The sequence below is a fragment of the Musa acuminata genome, chromosome BXJ1-6 (genome assembly GCF_036884655.1).
Source record: "Musa acuminata AAA Group cultivar baxijiao chromosome BXJ1-6, Cavendish_Baxijiao_AAA, whole genome shotgun sequence".
In the NCBI taxonomy this organism is placed as follows: domain Eukaryota; kingdom Viridiplantae; phylum Streptophyta; class Magnoliopsida; order Zingiberales; family Musaceae; genus Musa; species Musa acuminata.
The window spans coordinates 20,676,939-20,701,009 of NC_088332.1; the positions used below are offsets into that span (position 1 = coordinate 20,676,939).

Below are 24,071 nucleotides of genomic sequence, written 5' to 3' on the forward strand. Positions count from 1 at the left end.
GCTCTAGTTCCATCCACAAATATATATATTTTTCTACTTAAGCCACTCAGCTTGCATAGTACTAGGGCAGCTCTAAAACAATTTATCACAACCCATCCTGATGAGAGAACCGATCCATTAACTTGATAGCCTGAACTACTAGTCTAAAATATTTAAGTTTATAGTAGTAGACCATTCCAACCTTATAAACCAACTTAATGTTCCTAATTTTCCTCTCACGACAGATGTTGAACCAAAGCAGGGTGCCAAAAAATAAATCAAAGCATTAAAAACCCCAATTTGGAGCTGAATTTATAACAATAGTGTTTACTACTTACTAGTGACTTGAGCAATTAATGATGGTAGTTCTAGGAACATTTTGCAAACCAACTAGGATATGTGAGATCAAATAATACAAAAAGAGCAAATCATGAACAAAATAAATTAAAATAACAGAATTTTGTGGACAAAAAAAAATCCAAGATGACAGCTAACTGAAATTGAACCATTTGTAGATGAACCAACCTTTCCAGCATGCATTGCAGAAATAATGCCCACAAGAAGCTGCACTCATCTTAGAACGATCATAGCTTTCAAAGCATATACCACAATTTAGCTGCCACAAAACAATAGCATTAGCATACTGAATTTTACAAAAGAAAAAGTGGGAAAAGGTTGATCCTATTGCTACGCAGATAATGATTATGCATTCCGTGTATGGAACCTTAAGAACATCAAAAGTAAAAAAGATGCATACTTTTCTACTATTTGAAGTATTGACAGGATTGTGCAACAAGCCAACGACCTTGCATACATTTTCTTCATTTGCAAACCACTCATCCTGCACCTTACTGACATTCCTGCATAATCAATAAAAGAAGCATGAAAGAAATTCAAAACTGAAACAAAAAAATCCAATCATTCACATATGTTGCAAGTATATAGACAAATAGTATGATGCTTCAACAACAAATAGAGATTTTAAATCAGGAAAACTGATATAACTCTGCAACAGTTGGCAGAGATGCAATTTTGGCTATCAACTTATCAAATCAATAGCCATATATCACTTGCCAAATTGGAAGGGTTTAACATATCCCCATATTGATGTATGCAAAATATTATGCAGCTTGAACAGATAACTGATGGCACAGGTGAAAAAAATGCTGCAAAAATGACATCTGAAGATGTAAGCACAGATATCCGAAGAAATCACTTGCTAAATCATCAAATATTGCCTCGTTAACAATGATGACAAAATTCATATTAAATAATCTAAAAGAATAATTGAAACAGATTACTACATTCATGAACAAGTTGAAATTTATCAATGGAAAACACTTAGAAATGGAAATATTACTAAATATTGTGTGGTTTTGAGTTAACTCACTCATACACAAAGAAAAGTTTGTAACAAAGATGCCAAAAAGAACTGGGACCACAGCAATCTACAGTATCAATCAAAAGCATGCAATTCTAATGAGTGCTGGATATTATCTTTGTTACCACTTATAGTGACAAAGAAGGTTGCACGCTGCACTCCGTGAAACAGATAGTATAGCACATATCTGGGTTATGTCCTCCTCTTGTCGCTGGCGGATATCAGCTTCACTTAAAATGGTATAATTTTGCTGAAAAAGAGGCAGTTAGGTTTTAAGAAGAAGAATGAAAGTGAACAAACTATACCAAAGGAGAGACCACAAAAATTAAACTACTGAAAATGTTTCCGAGTTACAAAAGTCATATTAAATAAATAGATTAATTTAAACAATGATCCAGTCATTTATGTACTTGGCTTATAATATATAAACTCTACAAGGCGACTACATGGAATTCAACAAAACTCACCTTAATTTCGGTGAAAACCAATAAAGACAAATAGCTTTTGATCAAGTCTCCTAACCAATTTTGCAATGTGTATATGAATCAATGAATATATAACCCAAAATAAAACCAACAAACTAAGAAAAGATTGCCTTTTTAAACACCTTTACTGGTTTTAAGCAGATAAGGAATTTATACACATTTATAAGTAATCCAATGTTCATCTCTTCTATAAAATCATATGATATAGCTAAATCTAATATTATGATTTTGGTTTTGTTGCTTCCCATATATTCACAGCCTCCTTAGACATTTTGAAACTGTTCATGTGACCATTGTGTTCCTCTTTGGTTGAGAGTTTTTCACTTACTAGAGAGATCCTTCAGAGCTCCAACTTAAACTTTCATAAAGTTCCTTATCGATTTGAACATCTCGACCCTAGAACAATCAGCACCTCTTTTGCAAACAAAAATTTCGATAGTGAAATTATATCACCAACTTTGTTTTACCTCTATATCATTTTCTTTAGACTCTTTACCTATAATAATACCATTAACAATGTTATGTTTTCCCTTTTCAGGGCTTGGGACTAGCAATGAAAAAGATTAATCGTAAGCAAGGAATAGCAGTGTGTTAGAACCAAGGTATGTAATTTCGAATAATACCGCCCGATACGGACAGTACATAACGGTCCGTCAGCTTACCGGTACACAGGCCGTCTGTTACCGAGCAAAACTAAAAAATATATAAAAAATTATATATATATATATATATATAAAACTCTGGTACGATACGAAATTGCATACCTTGGTTAAAACCCTTGCGGATTCTAAGCTTGGGGTTGATCTCTTTAGGGGATCGACCTCCTTGGAACTCTATAGGGGTTCCTTCCTCCAGGTTGCTGCTCAAAGGCTGCTAAGAAAATTCATCTATTGCTTGTTAAAAGAGGATAATACATGACTATTTATAGGGCTTCTAAACCCTAACTCCTAATAGGACTCCTACTCAAGACTCCTACTTCTAACCAACTCCTAATAAGACTCCTACTCTAAGAAGCAACCTCCCACGAACCCTAACCCTAGCCAGCCGCTTCACCTCTTTAATAGGGGTTGGCTAGGTAGGTTTTACATGAATGCCCCTTTCAATAAAATTCTATTATGACTCTCCTAGCTAGAGTCATAACAGACCCACCCCATTCAAATCAGTCTTGTCCTCGAGGCTGACGATCCATGAATTCTGGAAATTTGATCTTCAAGTCGTCATAGTTCTCCCAAGTGGCATCTTCTGCTAGTAGGTTCGTCCACTATATTAGCACTTCAGTAGTAGATTGTCGTCGTTGAGTCATGATCCGTTGATCAATAATGGCACTCGGCTGGGTCTGGAGTTCTCCTTGGGTAGTCATATTTGGTAGATGGCTTTGGGCTGTCTCGTTTTGTCCCAGCTTGAGCTTTCAACATGACACATGGAAGACTAGATGGATTTGAGAGCTGGCGGGTAAGTCCAATCTATATGCTACCGCTCCGATGCACTCTAAAATTTGGTAGGGTCCATAGAACCGAGGTGAAAGCTTCATCGATTCTCTGGTCTGGATTGATGTTTGCTTGTATGGCTGGAGCCGTAGGAAGACCCAATCTCCTACTGAAAATTCTCTTTCGCCTTTGTGTTGATCATATTGTTGTTTCATCCTTACTTGAGCTTTTCCTTGTGATGAGGGAAGCCCTTCGATGAAGTCCATTGATATATCAGTCTATATTAAGTCTGGAACGGGTAAGGGTTGCAGCTTTCCGGGGCTTGCCACTGTCTCACCTTTATGTCGTTGACATACATTACATTGTACCACAAATTTAGCAACAATATTTTTCATTCCTACCAAATAAAAATTTTGCTTAATTCTCTTATAGGTTCTAAGGAACCCAGAGTGCCTAGCCGTAGGTGTGGAATGCATCTCTTAAAAGATGGTCTTTATGCAAGTAGAATTTGGCACAAACAAAATACGTCCCTTATAGCGCAATTCTTTTGAGTCTCATCTTGTCACGAATGGTCGTCGCGCACTCGCAACAACTCCGTTCAACGAACCGTTCGTCGCTCACACCTACATGTATAGCTGCTTGACAGCATGTTTTCTTTTAGTTTTGGATCATTTTGCTTGTAAAAATGTAAGTTCGAACAAGCTGCAGCGTTACAAAGCGACCGCTCATCGAACCGAGCAAAATAGCCCCAAATCAGCCCAAAACAGCTCCATTTTCGTGTGCCGCGAGCTGATTTCTGGAATCTGCCTCTGCTCACCAAAACGTCAGCCATCTCAGCCCCTTGGAAACCCCCGGGTGGCACAGGGCTGGATGGGGCTTCGGTATAGTACCGGGCATTGAACACTCCTACGCAAGTTCGCACGTTGCCTTGACGGGAACTTGTTGTCACGCCCGGGACTCGGTGAGCAGTTGTTTGTGGGCTTGCAGCTGTTCGTTCAACCTTCTAAAGCCTTTGTTTTCCCCCTCTCCCTCTTTTCTCTTGTGTACGCAAGGTGCTCGTTGAATTGCTTGTAAAGCTTCCCCTCTTTTCGCGAGACGTCGGGACTTGTCAATCGTTCGTTCTTTCGAACTAATCAACTTTCTCTTTTACAGGTCCTTCGGGACCTGCGAGAGGTTGCAAGTGGGTTGATCTTTGCGGAGCAATATCGCAAGGGCAAAGCGTGACTTAGGCAACGCAAGCTAAGTTCGCGTCTTGGCCGCAAGGGTGCCTCACGCCTTAGGCAATTCCAAGTAAGGCCGTGACATTGTGGTATCAGAGCGGGCAAGCACTTCGAGCGAGCAGCGAAGGAACTTCGCAACTTCGCCATGGCAAAGCATCGTGGCGAATCAAGCAAGACAGGGCAAGCCGGACCCTTGCCCCAAGCAGCCGCAGGTGGGCTGCATGTGAACACTCGCTCTCAAGCTGTTGGAGTTGCTCAAGAGGAGCGCGGCAGCGAACATGATGAGCGAGAAGTTGGCTACTCTCCGCGAGCGGAGGAGGCACAATCTGGAGCGCCAACTGGGAAAAAGAGTCACAAGGAGAGACTCACAACGGCGGAAACCGCTTGGATGTTCTTGAAGCGAGCATGGAGGAACTCTACCATGGCCAACAAAGGCTTGTTGGGGTAGAGAGCTCGCAAGAGGAAGCGGAGTCAAGGATCGACAAGGTTGAAGCCCTAATCGACCGACTGTCTGATGACACCAAAGACTCCGTGCAACACTTACAGGATGTTGTGGCGGAACTCACTTCAAAGGTGGCTATGCTCACAAGAGTACTAAATGCGGGAGGAAGCAACACCCGCGTTGCACCACCACAAAACTTGAGGGCACCCGAGCCTCATGGTTATGGAGGGGCCAGAGATGCCAAAGAGCTCGAGAATTTTCTGTTCGACATGGAACAATACTTTCGAGCTACGAGGCCCGATTCTGAAGATACCAAAGTTTCTATAGCAACAATGTATCTGAACGGAGATGCGAAACTTTGGTGGCAAACTCGTTGGGAGGAGATCCAACAAGGTCCGTGTCGGGTTGACACATGGGAGGACTCGAAGCGGGAGTTGAGAACTCAGTTCCTACCGGAGAACACAGAGTTCGTCGCAAGAAGGAAGTTGAGACAACTCCGTCAGAGTACCACCATTCGAGACTATGTGAAACAATTTTCTGCACTAATGCTGGACATACAGGACACATCCGAGAAGGACAAGTTGTTCAGCTTCCTCGATGGTTTGAAGCCATGGGCTCAACAGGAACTAAATCAAAGGAATATCACCGATGTGGTCGGGGCAATTGCTGCTGTAGAAAGGCTCACCGACTTTGTTTCCTCCGAAGACCCAGGGAGAAGGAAACAATCTTCGGGCAATCGCCCTCCAAAACATTCTCGAGGGAAGGAGCTCGGGGGCGAACAAAAGAAGAAGAGTTCCCACAAAGGGCCAAGACCGAAAGGCAAGGCCCCGAAACCTGGCGGATGCTTCTTGTGCGGAGGGCCACACATGGTAAGGGAGTGTCCACAAAAACGGGCACTCAATGCGTTAACAGCTTCCATCCACCCTCCCAAATCAGACAAGGGCAAGGCTGTCGCTCTTAGTTCGAGTAGTTCTGAAGCCAACAGCGACGATGAGGAGTCGCAAGGACCCCGGATGGGAGCCATGCGTTTGTTGAACGCCATGCGAGGTCAAGTGGGGGAGAACCCGAAGACAATGCAACAAAAAGCAGGAAGTGGCGAGCTAATGTATGTAGACATAAAGCTCAATGGCCAAACGACTCGTGCAATGGTGGACACGGGTGCTACCCACAACTTTAAAGCCGATCGAGAAGCAAAGCGACTTGGGTTGATCTTGGATAAGAGCCCAAGTCGAATGAGGCGGTGAACTCGGAGGCCAGGCGAATCTCCGGGTTGGCGAAGGGAGTTCCCATCAAAATCGGGACATGGAGCGGGAACACCAATATGATGGCAGTGCCATTGGATGACTTCCAAGTGATTCTTGGAATGGAGTTTATGCATGCGGCGAAGTTAGTGCCAATGTCGTTCTTGAACTCCCTGTGTATGATGGGAGGCGACGATCCCTGCGTGGTTCCTGTCTCTCGGAGAGGAACCAAGGAACTACAACATATATCGTCGTTGCAACTAAAGAAAGGGGTGCGAAAAGGTGAATTAACCTTCGTGGCTGCGATGAAGCTAGAGCCACTTGACGAGAAGGCCATTCAAGAACCTGCTGTGGTGGCGAACGTCTTGAAAGAGTTCAATGACGTTATGTCACCTGAGTTGGCGAAGACTCTTCCACCATGCAGGGGCGTGGATCACAACATCGAGCTGGAGCCAGGAGTGAAGCCTCCAACGAGACCACCCTACCATATGCCCCCGCCAGAGTTGGCAGAACTCAGGAAGCAATTAGGTGAACTACTAAGCGGTGGTCTCATCCGCAGCTCTAAAGCACCTTTCGGAGCTCTAGTTCTCTTCCAGAAGAAACAAGATGGGAGCCTCCGACTATGCGTCGATTACCGAGCCCTTAACAAAGTGACAGTGAAGAACAAGTATCCCATCCCGCTCATCGCGGACTTGTTCGACCAATTGGGCAAAGCTAAGTATTTCTCAAAACTCGACCTTCGGTCGAGGTATTGGCAGGTGCGCATTGCTGAAGGCGACGAAGCGAAGACTACCTATATGACCAGGTATGGAGCGTTTGAGTTCTTGGTGATGCCTTTCGGCTTAACCAACGCTCCGGCCACATTCTGCACTCTCATGAACCAACTATTCAAGGAGTATTTGGACAAGTTCGTGGTCGTCTACTTAGACGATATCGTCATATACAGCCAAATGCTCGAGGAGCATGTTCAGCACCTTCGGATAATTTTCAAGGTTCTCAGGGAGAACACTTTGTTCGTAAAAAGGGAGAAATGCTACTTCGCCCAAACGGAGATCTTATTCTTGGGGCATCGAATCGGTGATGGTTCCATTCGGATGGATAAGTCAAAGGTGCAAGCGGTTGCGGAATGGTGAGAACTCCAAAGAAGGTGCCAGAGTTGAGATCCTTCCTTGGTTTCGTCAACTACTATCGACGCTTCATAGCGGGATATTCGAAGCGTGCAACTCCACTAACGGAGTTGCTGAAGAAGGAGCAGCCTTGGAAGTAGTCTGACAAATGTGAAATAGCATTCCAAGATCTGAAGGCTCCTGTTTTGGAAGAACCGGTGCTCAAATTGCCGGACTATGGAGAGCCCTTTGAAGTCCATACAGACGCTTCAGACTTCGCTATTGGGGGAGTACTCATGCAGGAGGGTCATCCGGTGGCCTACGAGAGCCGCAAACTCAACGAAACCGAGCGGCGGTATCCGATGCATGAGAAGGAGATGACAGTAGTGATCCACTATCTATGAGTTTGGCGACACTATCTCCTCGGGTCGCGATTTGTGCTGAGCACGAACAACATCGCTCTGAGTTATTTCCAAACTCAGAAGAAGCACTCCCCAAAGCAGGCGCGATGGCAGGACTTTTTGGCTGAATTTGATATGGCAATGGAGTATAAGCCCGGGAAGGTGAATATTGTGGCCGATGCGCTGAGTTGGAAAGTGGAACGCGTGAATGCCGTACAACTGGAGGGCAGAGGCCAAGCAAGTCAGTTGCACTCCAACTTCCTTTTCAGGTTCAAGGATGGACTGTATAGTGACCCCTAGGGAGTCATCCTGATACAGCTCATCAAAGAAGGCAAGGCCCGACGATTTTGGGTCTAGGAGGGACTCGTGTACACAAAAGGGAATAGGGTTTATGTTCCTCGGGTGGACAATTTGAGGCGTGAACTCCTAAAAGAGTGTCACGATTCCCTTTGGGCTGGACACCCAAGAATTCACCGAACGTTGGCTCTCGTGGAGAGGGCCTTCTACTAGCCGAAGATGGGGATTGATGTGGAGGAATATGTTCGAACGTGCCTCACTTGCCAACAAGACAAGGCGGAACAACGGAAGCCAGTGGGACTTTTGGAGTCGTTGCTCGTACTAGAAAGGCCGTGGGAGAGCATTTCCTTGGACTTCATATCAAGCTTGCCACTTGTAGGGAGACTCGGATCGATACTCGTGATGGTCGATCGGTTTTCAAAGTATGCAACTTTCATAGCTGCTCCCCTACACTGTTCAGCAGAAGAGGCGGTCAAGCTGATGATGAAGGATGTGGTGAAGTATTGGGGAGTCCCGCACAATATCATCAATGATCGAGACGCTCAGTTCCTGGGACGATTCTGGACCGAGCTATTCAAATTGTTGGGGTCAAAGTTATACTTCTCCACAAGCCTCCACCCCCAGACGGATGGCCAGACTGAAAGAATAAACTCGCTCTTGGAGCAATATCTTCGGCACTACATGAGTGCCAACCAACGAGATTGGGTGAAGTTGTTGGACATTGCCCAATTCTCCTACAACTTGCAGCGGAGCTCTGCGTCCAACAAGAGCCCCTTCGAGATTATTATAGGACAACAACCGTCAACTCCTCCCACCATGGCGATTGGGTATACTGGGAGTAGTCCATCAGCTTACCACTTCGCAAAGGAGTGGCACCGAAATGCAGATATTGCACGGGCTTACTTGGAGAAGGCGGCAAGAAGAATGAAGAAGTGGGCAGACTTGGGAAGGCGACCGCAAGAGTTCAAGGTCGGCGATTTGGTGTTGGTAAAGCTCCAACCAGCATCACTCCAATTCTTCAGGAACAAAATCCAAAAAGGATTGGTGCGCAAGTATGAAGGGCCCTTCCCAATTGTCAGCAGGGTAGGCAACGTCTCCTATAAGTTGCAGCTGCCGGCGTGGTTCAAAATTCACAACGTTCTTCATGCCAGCAACCTAAAAGCCTACCACTCGGATCCGCAAGATGCTTCCCGAAGTGTTCCAACTCGGCTACCTCCCACCACTGCCTCCTACGAGAAGCAAGTTGAAACCATTCCGACGGACCGTAAGATAAAGCTACCCAATGGAGCTGAGCAGACAGAGTACTTGGTGAAATGGCGAAAGCTTTCCTGAACTGAAGCCAGTTGGGAGCCTGAAGACGCCCTACGACATGAAGAAGCAATCATCAACAACTACCAACAAGCGTCGACGAGGGCGTCGACAGTTTAAGTGGGGGAGAATGTCATGAACGGTCGTCGTGCACTCGCAACAACTCCGTTCAACGAACCGTTCGTTGCTCACACCTACATGTATAGCTGCTTGACAGCATGTTTTCTCTTAGTTTTGGGTCATTTTGCTTGTAAAAATGTAAGTTCGAACAAGCTGCAGCGTTACAAAGTGACCGCTCATCGAACCGAGCAAAACAACCCCAAAGCAGCTCCGTTTTCGTGTGCCGCGGGCTGATTTCTGGAATCTGCCTCCGCTCACCAAAACGTCAGCCATCTTAGCCCCTTAGAACCCCCCGGGTGGCACAGGGCTGGATGGGGCTTCGGTATAGTACCGGGCGTTGAACACTCCTTCGCAAGTTCGCACGTTGCCTTGACGGGAACTTGTTGTCACGCCCGGGACTCGGTGAGCAGCTGTTTGTGGGCTTGCAGCTGTTCGTTCAACCTTCTAAAGCCCTTGTTTTCCCCCTCTCCCTCTTTTCTCTTGTGCACGCAAGGTGCTCGCTGAATTGCTTGTAAAGCTTCCCCTCTTTTCGCGAGACGTCGGGACTTGTCCGTCGCTCGTTCTTTCGAACTAATCAACTTTCTCTTTTACAGGTCCTTCGGGACCTGCGAGAGGTTGCAAGTGGGCTGATCTTTGCGGAGCAATATCACAAGGGCGAAGCGCGACTTAGGCAACGCAAGCTAAGTTCGCGTCTTGGCCGCAAGGGTGCCTCACGCCTTAGGCAATTCCAGCTAAGGCCGTGACAATCTATAATGAGCAACGGAGTTTGGTGCTTCCTCCAATTTTTTTATGATCTTACCGGTCTCCAGATCTTCTTGCCATTCCCTCTTAATATCCTCAAGAAAGTCGCTGGTCGAAAGTGAAACGGTCGAAAATTCAGCTTGCTCAGGTAGTCACGAAAGCGCATCTGCAATAACATTCTCTTTCCTCTTTTTGTAAGTTATTTCATAATCATATCCAAGAAGCTTTGTTACCCATTTTTATTGCTCGGGGGAAGATATCTTCTGCTCCAAGAAATATTTTAGGCTTTTATGGTCGGTCTTGATTTGAAAGTGTCGCCCGATCAAGTATGGTCTCCATTTGGTCACCGCATGCACAATCGCAAGTATCTCCTTGTCGTAAATAGTTATCTTGAGATGGGAAGGAAATATTGTCTTACTAGTATAAGCGAGGGGGCTGCTATCTTACATTAGTACAACACCAATTCTAACTCTGGAGGCATCAGCTTCAATAACAAAAGTCTTGCCCAAGTCGGGTAGCGCTAGTATGGGCGTTGTCGTCATTGCAGCTTGAAGTTCGTCGAAGGCGGTGGTGGCTTTGTCCGACCATTGGAAAGCATCTTTTTTCAACACGGAAGTAAGGGGTGCGCTGATCTTTCCATAGTTTTTCACGAACTTGCGGTAGTAACCTGTTAAATCGAGAAAGCCGCGTAGCAATTTTATGTACCTCGGGGTCGGCCAGTTCTGCATTGCTTCAATTTTGGAGGGGTCCACCGCCACACCTTCCTCTAATATGATATGTCCAAGATATTCCACCTTCTGTTAAAGAAAACTGCACTTCGATTTTTTGACAAAAAGAACATGTTCTCACAAAATCGTCACTTACGACTGTAAATAAAGATATCGTCAAAGAAAACCAGCACAAACTTACAAAGATAATTCCGGAAAATATCATTCATAAGGCTCTGGAAGGTGGACGGAGCATTGGTGAGACCAAAGGGCATTACCAAAAATTCGTAGTGGTCGTTGTGTGTTCGAAAGGCAGTTTTCGGTATGTCTTCTTCGCACACTCATACTTGATGATACTCGGATCGAAGGTCCAACTTTGTGAAGACTCGTGCTCCCTTTAATTCATCAAGCAATTCATCTACTACTGGAATAGGATATTTTTCCTTGACGGTTATGCCGTTGAGAGCTCGGTAATCAACGCACATTCGCCATATTCTGTCCTTTCGTGCAAGGAGCACCAGTGAAGAGTAAGGGCTACAACTTGGCCGAATAACTCATGTTTTGAGCATCTCTTTTATAATCATTTCTATTTCATCAATCTGGAGATGTAGATACCGATATGGACGAGTATTTGTTGGAGGTTTGCCCAGAAGAATCGGTATACAATAATCATGCCGACGAGTAAGAGGTAGGTTACGCAGTTCGTCAAATATATCTGAAAATTCAGCAAGCAAAGGAAGTAGGTTTGGATCTTCAAATTATATTAGCTCTCCCTTAGTTTGTTGCTCAAGTTGTACCAAAAAGCCGCTGCATGCTTTGTGCAAAACCTTCTCCATTCGTTGTGTGCAAATCGTCGTTACGTCGTCCCCACGTTTCCCGTGCAGTATCACTTGTTTCCCCTTACTATAAAATTTCATAATTAGTTTCATAAAATTCCAGGAAATATCAACTAATGTCGTCAGTCATTCAATACCGAGCACGGCCTCATAATCATCAAGAGGGAGGAGGAAGAAATATGCAATTATCTCTTGATCCTGCAACAATAGTTTCACCCGCGGGAACCTATGATCACACTTCAAAATTTGTCCGTCGGCGACCTTAACGTCAAACCTGCTGCAGTTCCCGATAGGTAAGGCCATCCGGATAGCAACCTTGTTGTTCATAAAATTATTAGTGCTCCCGGTGTCAATAAGAACGGTGATAGGTTGTTGCTTCAGAAGTCCTCCCACTTTCATCGTTTGTGGATTCGTGTAACCGGCAAGGGCACACATCGTAATATCGACCGGCTGTTGTTCTTTATCCGTGACCTCTTCCTCATGCTCCTGGACCTCCTCCATGTCTTCAAGAGGTTCAATCAGTAGGAGGCGACCCCTTTTGTAGCAATGATCGCGGTTCCACGACTCGTCGCAATGCCAACAAAGACCCTTTGCTGATCGGTCACGTAATTCTTCTCTTGTCAATTTTTTTGGCAGCAAAGGATGAGTGGGAGCAGAAGGAGGTTTATATACCGCAGGCCTATAAGAGGTTCTCATCCTTTGAGCATCTTGGTTGAGCCGTTCTTGTATTCGGGCGAAAGAAATCGCAATTGTCACGGTACGGGGCAGCCGCGCCTTAACCTCCCCTTTTATCTCTAGCTTGAGTCCTTCGATGAATGTTCCTAACAATTGACGATCAGTCCAATCACGAGCAAGGTAGGATAGCTTCTCAAACCTGGTTTGGTACTCTTGAATCGTAGAGGTTTGTCGAATCTTTGCGAGTTGACCATTGATATTTTCATACTCCGTAGGTCCGAAACGATTCAGTAGTGCATTCTTAAATTGATTCCACGTCGGAGCCCCATGATTGTATTCTAGCCAATTATACCATTGAATAGCATCTCCTTCAAGGTGGATGACAACAATTTCCATCATAGCATCATCCGACGTTCGGTAGTAGCAAAAGTAACGTTCGGCGAGCGAAATCCACCCCGCCAGGTCTCGTTCTTCCCATTGCAGGAAGTCCACCCACATGCGTGGCTAAAGCATGTCCGAGGGCTGTCCCACCTTCTCTGGAGGCCTCTCTAAACTCTCTCCTTGCTGAAATTTGGTTGGACTCGACGATTGTCCAATTCTGAATTCTGCAAACAAAACGCGTAATTTGTCCTCCAAGCGCGATTCAAGCCGCGATTCAATCTGAGATTTCTATGCTTCAAATTTGGCATCAATTGGATCTTGAGAAGCCATAGCATATGCTTGTAGATCAGAGATGTCCCTGTCTTTTTTCTGTTGACGAGTTAATGGCATGGGATGGTAGAAGGTTCGAAAAAATTTAGGATCACGGAAAGGTACTGTAGCAGATTTTTACGTCTAAAGTGTAGCAGTTTGAACATAAAAAGTCAGTGGTTTATATTGAGAATTTTTTGGCAAAACCAAATGGAAATCCGCTATTAGGAAGTGTCAAAGCTATCGTAAAAATTTCGTAGAGATTTGGACAGAAAAAACGCAATAGCAAGCTCAAACAAACTGTGCTATGCGGTTGGAATTCTACAGTGCATCTAGCAGTTTGGACGTAAAAGATCAATGGTTTATATTAGGAACTTTTTGACGAAATCAAAGGGAAATCCGCTGTTAGGAAATGTCAAAGGTATCATAAAAATTTCATAGAAATTTGGACAGAAAAAACACAATAGCAAGATCAAACCAACTGTGTTATGCGGCTGGAATTCTGCAGTGCATCTTTCGTCGTAGAGATAAAAACTTTGCGACGAAAAGTTTATGCAGCAATATAGGAACGATTTTTTTTTATTTTTGAATAAGGATAACTAAATTGCAGCAGCAATAAGGTAGGAAACTAGAACCTGATGCAATTCACGTGGAGATCAAAGGATGTTCCGTGATGGTGGAGATGACGGCGGAATTTGACGACGATCTTTTAAGCAATTGTAGGAATTGCTTTGGACGGCTGTGGAGGGCTGATGGATGGCTGTGGAAGGGCAGCGAGACGCCAAGAACGTTGTTCTGATACCAAGTGTTAGAACCCTTGCGGATTCTAAACTTGGGGTTGATCTCTTTAGGGAATCGGCCTCCTTGGAACTCTATAGGGGTTCCTTCCTCCAAGTTGCTGCTCAAAAGCTGCTAAGAAGATTCATCTATTGCTTGTTAAAAGAGGATGAATACATGACTATTTATAGGGCTTCTAAACCCTAACTCCTAATTGGACTCCTACTCAAGACTCCTACTTCTAACCAACTCCTAATAAGACTCCTACTCTAAGAAGCAACCTCCCACTAACCCTAACCCTATCCGGCCTCTTCACCTAGGGGTCGGCTAAGTAAGTTTTACATGAATGCCCCTTTCAATAAAATTCTATTAGGACTCTCCTAGCTAGAGTCCTAACACAGTGTTAACCACATGATTCTTTCACTCATCTAACAAAACTTTATGTTGAATGTAAACAATTCACATCTTAAAATCTCTTATGTTTCATACATTTAATTCGACTCATATTGGGATCGGAAGTCGGTTGTCTGGATTTCCCTCTACAGATAAAACATATCTTATTAATACAAGATTTCCTTGCAATAATTAAGAGGTTCCATATGCATGTGTATTATAAGAGTCTACAACAAAAGGCCCATGATCCGAATGGGGTTCGGGTTTGATGGATCTGTCGATCCAATACCACCTCTCGGATAGATGTTTTGGTGTGGAAGAGAATTATCATTTATAACAAGCATAAAATCGAAAGAAAAACAACCTCTGTTGCTTGTAAATTTTAAGTGCTAACTACAAGGGCTAAGCAACAGAATAAAAGCATGATAGAAGAATTATAGATACATAAGAACGTAGGTTGTCTTAGGACAGCACCTAGGTGCTCTCAGCAGGTTGGGGATCACTTCCGGTTTCGGTCACCTTCTCTCTTACTACTGGAGCCTCCTCTGAGGTTTGGACAGTAAGCAGCAGGGCTTTAGAACGTCTCACAACAACTGGACGAAGTTCGACGAAGAACTTCGGCTGTTGGAGCTTGAGAAAGTAGGGGCTACGATAGGAGGGCAGAATCCTTTTCTGAACCAAGGTATACAGTTTCGAATGATACCGTCCAGTACGGGCGGTACGTACCAATTCGACAGGAAACCGATACATGGACCGCTCGCTACTAGGCAGTAATTTTTTATTTATAAATTATATATATATATATATATATATATATATAACCAGCAATCAATAGGATTTCCCTAATCCTCCCTTCCCGAAAGGAAGAACGTAAATTTTTATCCGTTGAGCGACGACCCTTCCACTCAGCACCGTCGGATCACTAAAGCCGACTTTCGTCCCTGCTCGACGGGTGGGTCTTGTAGTCAAGCTCCCTTCTGCCTTTGCACTCGAGGGCCAATCTCCGTCCGGCCCGAGGAAACCTTTGCACGCCTCTGTTACCTTTTGGGAGGCCTATGCCCCATAGAAACTGTCCCTTGGCCAGTAGGTCCTGACACAAGGTTAGAATTCTAGCTCTTCCGGAGTGGTATCTCATTGATGGCTCAGGCCTCGACAGAAGGAGGCCTTCTTCGCCTTCCACCTAAGCTGCACAGGAAAGGCCCAAAGCCAATCCCAGGGAATAGTAAAGCTTTATAGGGTCTTTCTGTCTAGGTGCGGGTAGTCTGCATCTTCACAAACATGTCTATTTCACCGAGCCTCTCTCCGAGACAGTGTCCAGATCATTACGCCTTTCGTGCGGGTCGGAACTTACCCGACAAGGAATTTCGCTACCTTAGGACCATTATAGTTACAGCCGCCGTTCACCGGGGCTTCGGTCGCTGGCTCCCCTGTCATCAGGTCACCAACTTCCTTGACCTTCCGACACTAGGCAGGTATCAGCCCCCATACATGGTCTTACGACTTTGCGTAGACCTGTGTTTTTGGTAAACAGTCGCCCGGGCCTGGTCACTACGACCCCTTTTTGAGGAGGCACCCCTTCTCCCGAAGTTACAAGGCTATTTTGCCGAGTTCCTTAGAGAGAGTTGTCTCGCACCCCTAGGTATTCTCTACCTACCCACCTATGTCGGTTTCGGGTACAGGTACCCTTTTGTTGAAGGTCGTTCGAGCTTTTCCTGGGAGTATGGCATGGCTTACTTCTGCGTCGTAGTGCCTAGTACTCGGACATTGGCTCGAGGCATTTCCTCTACCCCTTCTTACCTTGAAAAAGCAAGGTCACCTTGTGTCCTTGAACCAATAACCATCCTTTGGCTAACCTAGCCTCCTCCGTCCCTCGGGACCAACAAGGGGTAGTACAGGAATATTCACCTATTGTCCATCGACTACGCCTTTCGGCCTGATTTTAGGCCTTGACTCACCCTCCGTGGACGAACCTTGCGGAGGAACTCTAGGTTTTCGGGGCATTGGATTCTCACCAATGTTTGCGTTACTCAAGCTGACACTCACTTCCGCTTCGTCCACACCTGCTTGCGCGGGTGCTTCGCTCGAAGGCGGAATGCTCCCCTACCGATGCATTTTACATCCCATAGCTTCGGCAGATCGCTTAGCCTCGTTCATCTTCGGCATAAGAGCGCTCGATCAGTGAGCTATTACACACTCTTTCAAGGGTGGCTGCTTTTAGGCAAACCTCTTGGCTATCTCTACACCCCTACCTCCTTTATCACTAAGCGGTCATTTAGGGGCCTTAGCTAGTGATCTGGGTTGTTTCCCTGTCAACGATGAAACTTATTCCCCATCGTCTCACTGGCCGACCTTGATCCCTCTTATTTTTGGGTCATATCTAGTATTCAGAGTATGCCTCGATTTGATACCGCTCTCGCGGCCCGCATCGAAACAGTGCTTTACCCTTAGATGTCCGGTCAACTACTGCGCCTCAATGCATTTCGGGAAGAACCAGCTAGCTCTGGGTTCGAGTGGCATTTTACCCCTAACCACAACTCATCCACTGATTCTTCAACATCAGTCGGTTCGAACCTCCACTTATTTTCACCCAAGCTTCATCCTAGTCATGGATAGATCACCCAAGTTCGGGTCCATAAGCAGTAACAATCGCCCTATGAAGACTCACTTTGGCTACAGCTCCGGTGGGTTCTCTTAACCAAGCCACTGCCTATGAGTCTTCGGCTCATTCTTCAATAGGCACACGATCAGAAATCACATTCTCCTCCCACTGCTTGGGAGCTCACGGTTTCATGTTCTATTTCACTCCCCAATGGGGGTTCTTTTCACCTTTCCCTCACGGTACTACTTCGCTATCGATCACCCAAGAGTATTTAGCCTTGCAAGGTGGTCCTTGTTGATTCACACACGATTCCATGTGCCCCATGCTACTTGGGTCAGAGCATAAGCTAGTAATGCTTTCGGCTACTGGACTTTCGCCATCTAGGGTGCAGCATTCATTCCACCGCTTCGCCTGGCAGCACGATGCTTGTATTGCTCTCCCACAACCTCGTTTTCACGATTTAGGTTGCTCCTATTTCGCTCGCTGCTACTATGGGAATCGCTTTTGCTTTCTTTTCCTCTGGCTCTTAAGATGTTTCAGTTCGCCAGGTTGTCTCTTGCCTGCCCATGGATTCAGCAGCAGTTCGAAAGGTTGACCTATTCAGGAATCTCCGGATCTATGCTTAGTTTCAACTCCCCGAAGCATTTCGTCGTTTGCTACGCCCTTCCTCGTCTTTGGGTGCCTAGGTATCCACCGTAAGCCTTTCCTCGTTTGAACCTCGCCATTAACGTTAAGGCTCTGCCATCCTTAGGTGCTGCTAAATAGAAGGATCTTATCAACGTCCATGAATGATAAATCATAAATCGAACTGTCGAATTGGGTGCTATCATAGTATCAGCTAAGTTCATGGGCTGGAGATAAGCAGACTCGAACCGCTGACATCCGCCACAAGGGTAAACCACCGCTTCTCAAGCCTCCACAACTAATTCTATCATAGAGGCCAACGATAGACAATAACTCCCCCCCCCCCCCCCCCCCCCGAACACAGCTTACAACTTTCATTGTACTGTGCTCTCCAAAGGGCAACTCTTCTCAAAATCTCAAAAGGTGTTGAGTTGGAATCCCATTCTAAGGATTCTTGTGGTTTCAGATAATCCAGCTATAGGAGAACCAGGAACGGAGAGCTCTCCCCCTTTTTCCGCTCGACAATTTGGTCTTAAGAATGCTGGTTTTAAGAACGAGTGAGTTCCCTTCACCGACCCTTACTACCCAACTGGAGAGCGGACAGCTAATGCGTTCCACTTATTGAACAGGGTCTATGGTCGGTCTGTGACCCCTGGATGCCGAAGGCGTCCTTGGGGTGATCTCGTAGTTCCTACGGGTTGGAGACGATGGGGTCGGTCCATGGATTTTCCTTCCTTTTGCCACATTTCACTCAAAGGGTTGAAGGGAGATAGTGCATCAAGATATTCGCAAGGGCCAACTTGATCCTCTTCCCCAAGGATCCCAGATGAGGGAACCCTAGGAGAGCCACCGACTCCAACTATCATCCATGTACGATCCATACTAGATCTGACCAATTGCCCATCCTACCTCCTCTACGTTCTTGACAGCCCATCCTTTTGTCTCAGTAGAGTCTTTCAGTGGCATGTTTCGGTCCTCTTCCCCATTACTTAGAAAAAGTGAGCCACCGATTCAGGTAAAAGATACTATCATTACTACCTGGACAATTAGACATCCAACCCGTAATCGCAACAACCCAATTGCAAGAGCGAAGCTCTACCAACTGAGATATATCCCGTCGAGCCAAGTGGAGTATGCATGAAAGAGTTAGATGCTTCTTCTATTCTTTTCCCTAACGTAGCTGGGCCATCCTGGACTTGAACCAGAGACCTCGTCCGTGAAGTAAATCATTGTACCTACGATCCAACCAATTGAGAGAGAATCAATAGATTCTTTTTCGGGAGCGATTCATCCTTCCCGAATGCAGCATACAACTCTCCGTTGTACTGCGCTCTTCAAGTGTGCTTGTTCCGCCTTCTCCCTTACCATGACAAGTCCTTATAAAATAACTCCGATGGGAAGAAAAAAGAAGGCATTAAGAGACCCTCTCGGCCCAACCCTAGACACTCTAAGATCCTTTTTCAAACCTTCTCCCATTTCGAGTCAAGAAATAGATAAATATACATATCCCATTGCACTGATCGGGGGGTGCTCGTAGTGACTGAGGGGGTCGAAGACCAAGAAGTGAGTTATTTATACCATGCATTCTTCTTATGGCTAGATCCAATCTCCTGGTCCCTGCGGAAAGGAAAAAGAATTTCACGTTCTTCCTTTCGAGAAGGGAGGATTAGGGAAATCCTATTGATTGCTGCTTATATACATATATACATCGAACGGTATACCGCTCGATATACAGTATCATACAGTACCGAGAGAAGGTCGAAACTCCGGTACGGTACGATATTTCAATCCTCGTTCTGATCTCCTCTTCTTTTGGCTCTCGGTAAAAGCTGGAAGGCTAGGGCTAGCTGGGGCTGTTTCTTGGCTACCTTTAGTTGCTTTTCTCCTTCTTATTGTTACCAAAGACCTCTTTGGAAGTTATTAAAGCTCGCAGCAACTTGAAAAAGACCACCGTAATAAGGTGGTTGCAAGCAAAATGAAGGGCTGTTGAACTTGCCGACTCCTTACTCTTTTTCTCTCCTCTCTTCTTAGCTTAGGGTCAACTAGCTTCTCAAAGAGGTGGCATGACTTGGATTGCTTCAAGGGGCTGCAATCCCTTAGATTTATAGGATTGACAACGTCCAAGGTCCTAATCTGATTAAGACTTCTCTTCAGTTCCTTATAGTCGCAGGAGTCTTATGTTGGGGACTACCCTAGGTGGCTAGGGGCTGCCCTAATCCTAGTCTTACTAGGATTGGGATTGAGCTAACTTGGGATACTTTAGATGAGACTCTCCTCCCTCTTTTATAGCTAAGGTAGGGGTGGAGTCTTAACAAGGTTAGGACTTGGACAATTCAAATGCAATTAGGACTTAGAGAGTCCTATTGCCTTTAAGACTTAGAGTTGACTTGAATTTGATTTTTGAGCTCGAGATTAGGCTTGGTCTTGGTTTGCTTCAATCAAGATTGAATTGGAGTTCGATTGGAACTCCAATTGGGCCAAATTGGAGTTTGGCTTGAACTCTACTTGATTGTCTTTGATCACGGCTCCCCCAGTTAGGATATTCACGACTTGTTGAAGCTTGCATTGGGACTTATTTATCTCTCCATCTATAGGTTGGAGGTTTTGCTTTGGTCTATCGATGTGGTGATAAGACCCTAGGGTTTTATTGTAGAAGAAAGAGGGGAAAAAGGATTATCACTTCGAAGGGATCGGCCTCCTAGGGTCAGTCAAAAGACTGAATAATATTTCATTATCTGCCAAAAAGAAATTGTTACATCACTATTTATAGAGTTCCACCTATAGTCCACCAGGACTTGGACTCTTAATAATAAATAAATATTAAATAAATCTCTATCCGATTCTAACTGAACTAAACAGACTCAATAAACATTATTCAAAAGCTCATAAAATAAAAAGGATCCTAACAATTCCTTCCTCTTCAAATTAGCCTTATTCTCAAGGCTAAGCAGCATCAAACTCGGGGAGTTCCTCTTTCAGTACTTCAGTCACAGGGTATCTGCGGTGCACCACAACCCATTGATCGAGTAAGTACGGTCTCCACTTCTTGATAGTGTAAACAATAGGTTGGCCTTTTGGTGTTGCAGTCTTCTGAAAAACCCTCTCCATCTGATGGCTAGTGGCAGTTATGACCATACTTCGACGTCTTCGCTTTAGGATCACCTGCTTTCCGTTAATAAAAAGCATCATGATTAGTTTAGAAAAATTTCACGAAACATCACCCAAGATTGATAGCCATTCAATTTCGAGCACCACTTCGAAGTCTTCTAAGAATAGCAAAAAGAAGTCCACAAGCAACTCTTGGCCCTGTAAAATTAGTTTAATCTTTGAGCACTTGCTATCACAGGTTAAAATCCGTCCATTGACGACCTTTACTTCGAATTTGTTACAGTCTTTAATGTGGTAGGCTAATCGGTCGACAACCTTACTGTCCATAAAATTGTTAGTGCTACCAGTATCAATCAAAACTGTAACATGTTGATGTTTCAAAGTTCCTCCAACTTTCATAATTTGGGGTTGGAGTAGCCGATTAATGCATGCGCTGTATGTATGATAGGTCCAACATCGCCATCAGAATCCATCCCTTTATGATCGGAGTCTACATTATTAGCTTCTGGTTCCGCCTCAATTGGTTCAATCATAAGTTGCCCTTGTTTACATCGGTGCTCCCTACTTCACTTTCCATCACAGTGCCAGCACAAACCCTTCGTTGATCTTTCCTTAAGTTCTTCTCGGGATAGTCTTCAAGTGTTAGGGTTCCGACTGGGAATAGATGGGGCGGGTGGTTTGCTGATCATATGTTTGTTGTCACTTCTATTCCGACGATTTTTCCTACTGATTTTTTCCTCATGTAAACGTGCAAATGATATCGGAACAATCATAGTGCGGGGTTAACGAGCTTTAACTTCACACCGAATATATGGATTACGTCCTTCGATAAATGTGCCCACCAGTTGTCGTTCAGACCAATCTCTGGCTTGATTTAATAATCTTTCAAACCTGTTCTGATATTCCAACACTGTAGAAGTCTGACGAATTTTGACGAGCTGTCCATCAACATTCTCATATTCAGATGAGCCAAAACGAACAAGAAGCCCTCTCTTGAGCTGCTCCCACGAAGGAACTTCATGGCAAGTTTCATGCCAATCATACTACTGGATTGCATCACCGTCTAGCTGGATTGAGGCTATTTCTACCTTGGATTCTTCTGGGGTCCTGTTAAAACAAAAAAAAATTTCTGCCCTTGAGATCCAACTGGTCAGATCCCCATCTTCCCATCTCGGAAATTCTACCTTAATGCATGGATAGTTTGTGTCACAATCTTGGGGCCCTTTTCTTGTATCTTCGGATCTGTTCAACGTAGAACTTGAGCTTCCATCACGTTGAAACCTGCTAAAGTACTCCAATAAGCTCTTTTTGAAATCGTGAAGGATTTCTTGTAGCTGATTCTCAATTCTGGTTTCCAATGCTTCCATTTGAGCATTCTGGTCAAGGGCATCAGCACGATCGACGTGAAGCTGCCGAGGAAGCGGATACCGAGGGCAATGCTACAGTTGCTGCGAGGAGGAAGAGTTGCTACCCTGCTTTTGCCACTGCGTGGGGTGAGAGTGTCGGGGGATGGAAGGCAACGACGTCGATGTGGCTGCAGCTGCTGCGAGCCAAGGGAGCGATCGCCGAGCAGCCGGGGTTGAGGCTGCGGTGATGGCTACCGGCGGCTGCGAGAGAGGATGCAGAGCAAGGGAGAGGCGATGTTAAAGCAACCGGGGTTGAGAATAGGAATCGATGCGTGCGCTGTTAAGGTTGTGGCAGGGCAGCACAAGAACTTACTGCGGTTGCTGCGTGTGTTGCTAGAGGGCGACTACGGCGGAACGAGGGAGGTTGGTCGCTGGCCATGGGCAGCGGCGAGGGGAGGGCGGCATTGAAGCGGCTGAGGTTGAGAAGAGGAGTTGGTGGTGTGTGCGTTGCCGGGGTTGAGGCAGGGCCGCGCAAGGACTTGCTGCATGCGCTGCTGGAGGGCGGTTGCGACGGAACGAGGGAGGTTGGTCACTGGTCGGGAGCAGTGGCAACAGTGATTGTTGGCCGGGAAACTGCGGTGACCGGCGGCTGCGTTAGAAGATGCAGGGTTGCCCTATTTCGATCGCCGCAAGGAGGGAGGGTTGCTGCTGAGGTCAAGAGGCAGTAGTGGTGGTGCGGTTAGGGGGGCAGTGTCGTCGTCGGTAGAAGCGACGAAGGGGGGTGGTCCGCTGGTCGGGAAACAGTGGTCGCAGCCCTTCTCGCTCGAGTAGGGTTGGGCAGCGAGGAGGGAGGGTTGTTGGCCAGGGAGCAGGGCGGTGGTGGGGAGATGAGTCGCCCTGTCCGAGAAGCTGCGGCGGTAATGGAGAGGGGGAGGTTGCTAGCCGGGGAGCAATAGCGGCGATGGCGAAACGAGCGACGGTGGTGGAGAAGGGGAGCAGGGGTGCGGGCTACCGGCCTTTTCACTCTCTCTCTCTCGTTTTTTTTTTAGTCGATGATAACTACAACGAGAACGCTGAGGAACGCTGCTCTAATACGAAATGATAAGACCCTAGGGTTTTATCGTAGAAGAAAGAGGGGAAAAGGGATGATCACTACGAGGCGATCTGTCACGGACAAACTTATAAACAGGATGTTTGATATAATGCTTATGTATGTCCGTATCTTTTGGTATGTTCATGCTTTGTACAACATGTAGAGGGACAGCCAAAGGCTTAATAGTCTCATTTTAGTTAGGTTGGTGGCCTCTTTAGGCTTGTAAATAAAGGTTGTGTCATGTGGACACGTGCGAGAGATTTTCGGTCTATAATGAACCATTTTACCCTTTGTTGTGCAACTGTTCAGAGCTTGTAAAGTCTGCTTATAATTTGCATTGTCTATGAAGTGTTTTTCAGAGATGTTTGCTTGTGGATCCCGAGTGAGGCGTTTTCTCTATCCTGTTCTCTCTTTTGTGGGTCCTAAGGGACCATGGGAGGCTTCGGGGAGGCTGACCTTTGCAGACGGACACGCAAGGGTGCCGCACGACTAAGGCAAAACCAGCTAAGTCCGTGACAGATGGTATCAGAGCGGGACAAACACTCATAGAAACACTTAGCATGCAAACGTGGGGGACCTAGCGAGGCTGCGTTGAGGGCAGTCAGCACACACGCGACCGTTTGGGGGAAAACGGGCATGGAGATGTAGGGAAAAGGAGTCGCTCGGAGGAGCGGGCATCTGAGATTGGCATTCAGAGGAATGGCCAACCCTTCGCGCAAGAGGCACCACGAGAACAGACAAGCTTGGAAGAATGCGGAGCGCACAAAGGTTGGGATGGCTGAGTTTGAGCTACGGCTCAACGTTGACAACTATACTTGATGGTGCTCAAGGCAAGCGAGGCGCTTGGTAAAGGATGAGACCATCCAAGGTGGAATGAGTTGCTCAGCGACCGAAAGAGTTGTGCAAAGCTCACAAAGGTGAGGGGAATTGCTAACTCAAATAATTAGGTACTCATGCATGGGCTTGTATGCGGACGATAGAATGTTCGCGGCCATCCCAAGGCGTTCGAAACTCGGCGCCATGGAGCATTGAAACTTTCTCTTCGGCATGTGAAGGATACGTCCGTAGGAGGCTG

The 24,071-nt window shown here is 45.8% G+C and overlaps 1 protein-coding gene across 3 annotated transcripts in view; it reads right to left on the reverse strand.

Moving 5' to 3' along the window:
* LOC135676616 (probable E3 ubiquitin-protein ligase ARI7) overlaps positions 1 to 24,071 on the reverse strand; it is a 39,811-nt gene that overhangs the window by 8,370 nt on the left and 7,370 nt on the right. For all 3 annotated transcript variants that reach the window (XM_065187985.1, XM_065187984.1, XM_065187987.1), the window contains exons 2-4: positions 1,486 to 1,610; positions 737 to 839; positions 505 to 595 (exon numbers count right to left, since the gene is read on the reverse strand). In XM_065187985.1, coding sequence (XP_065044057.1) covers positions 505 to 595; positions 737 to 839; positions 1,486 to 1,610 — 319 coding nt within the window. The remainder of the gene's footprint in view (positions 1 to 504; positions 596 to 736; positions 840 to 1,485; positions 1,611 to 24,071) is intronic.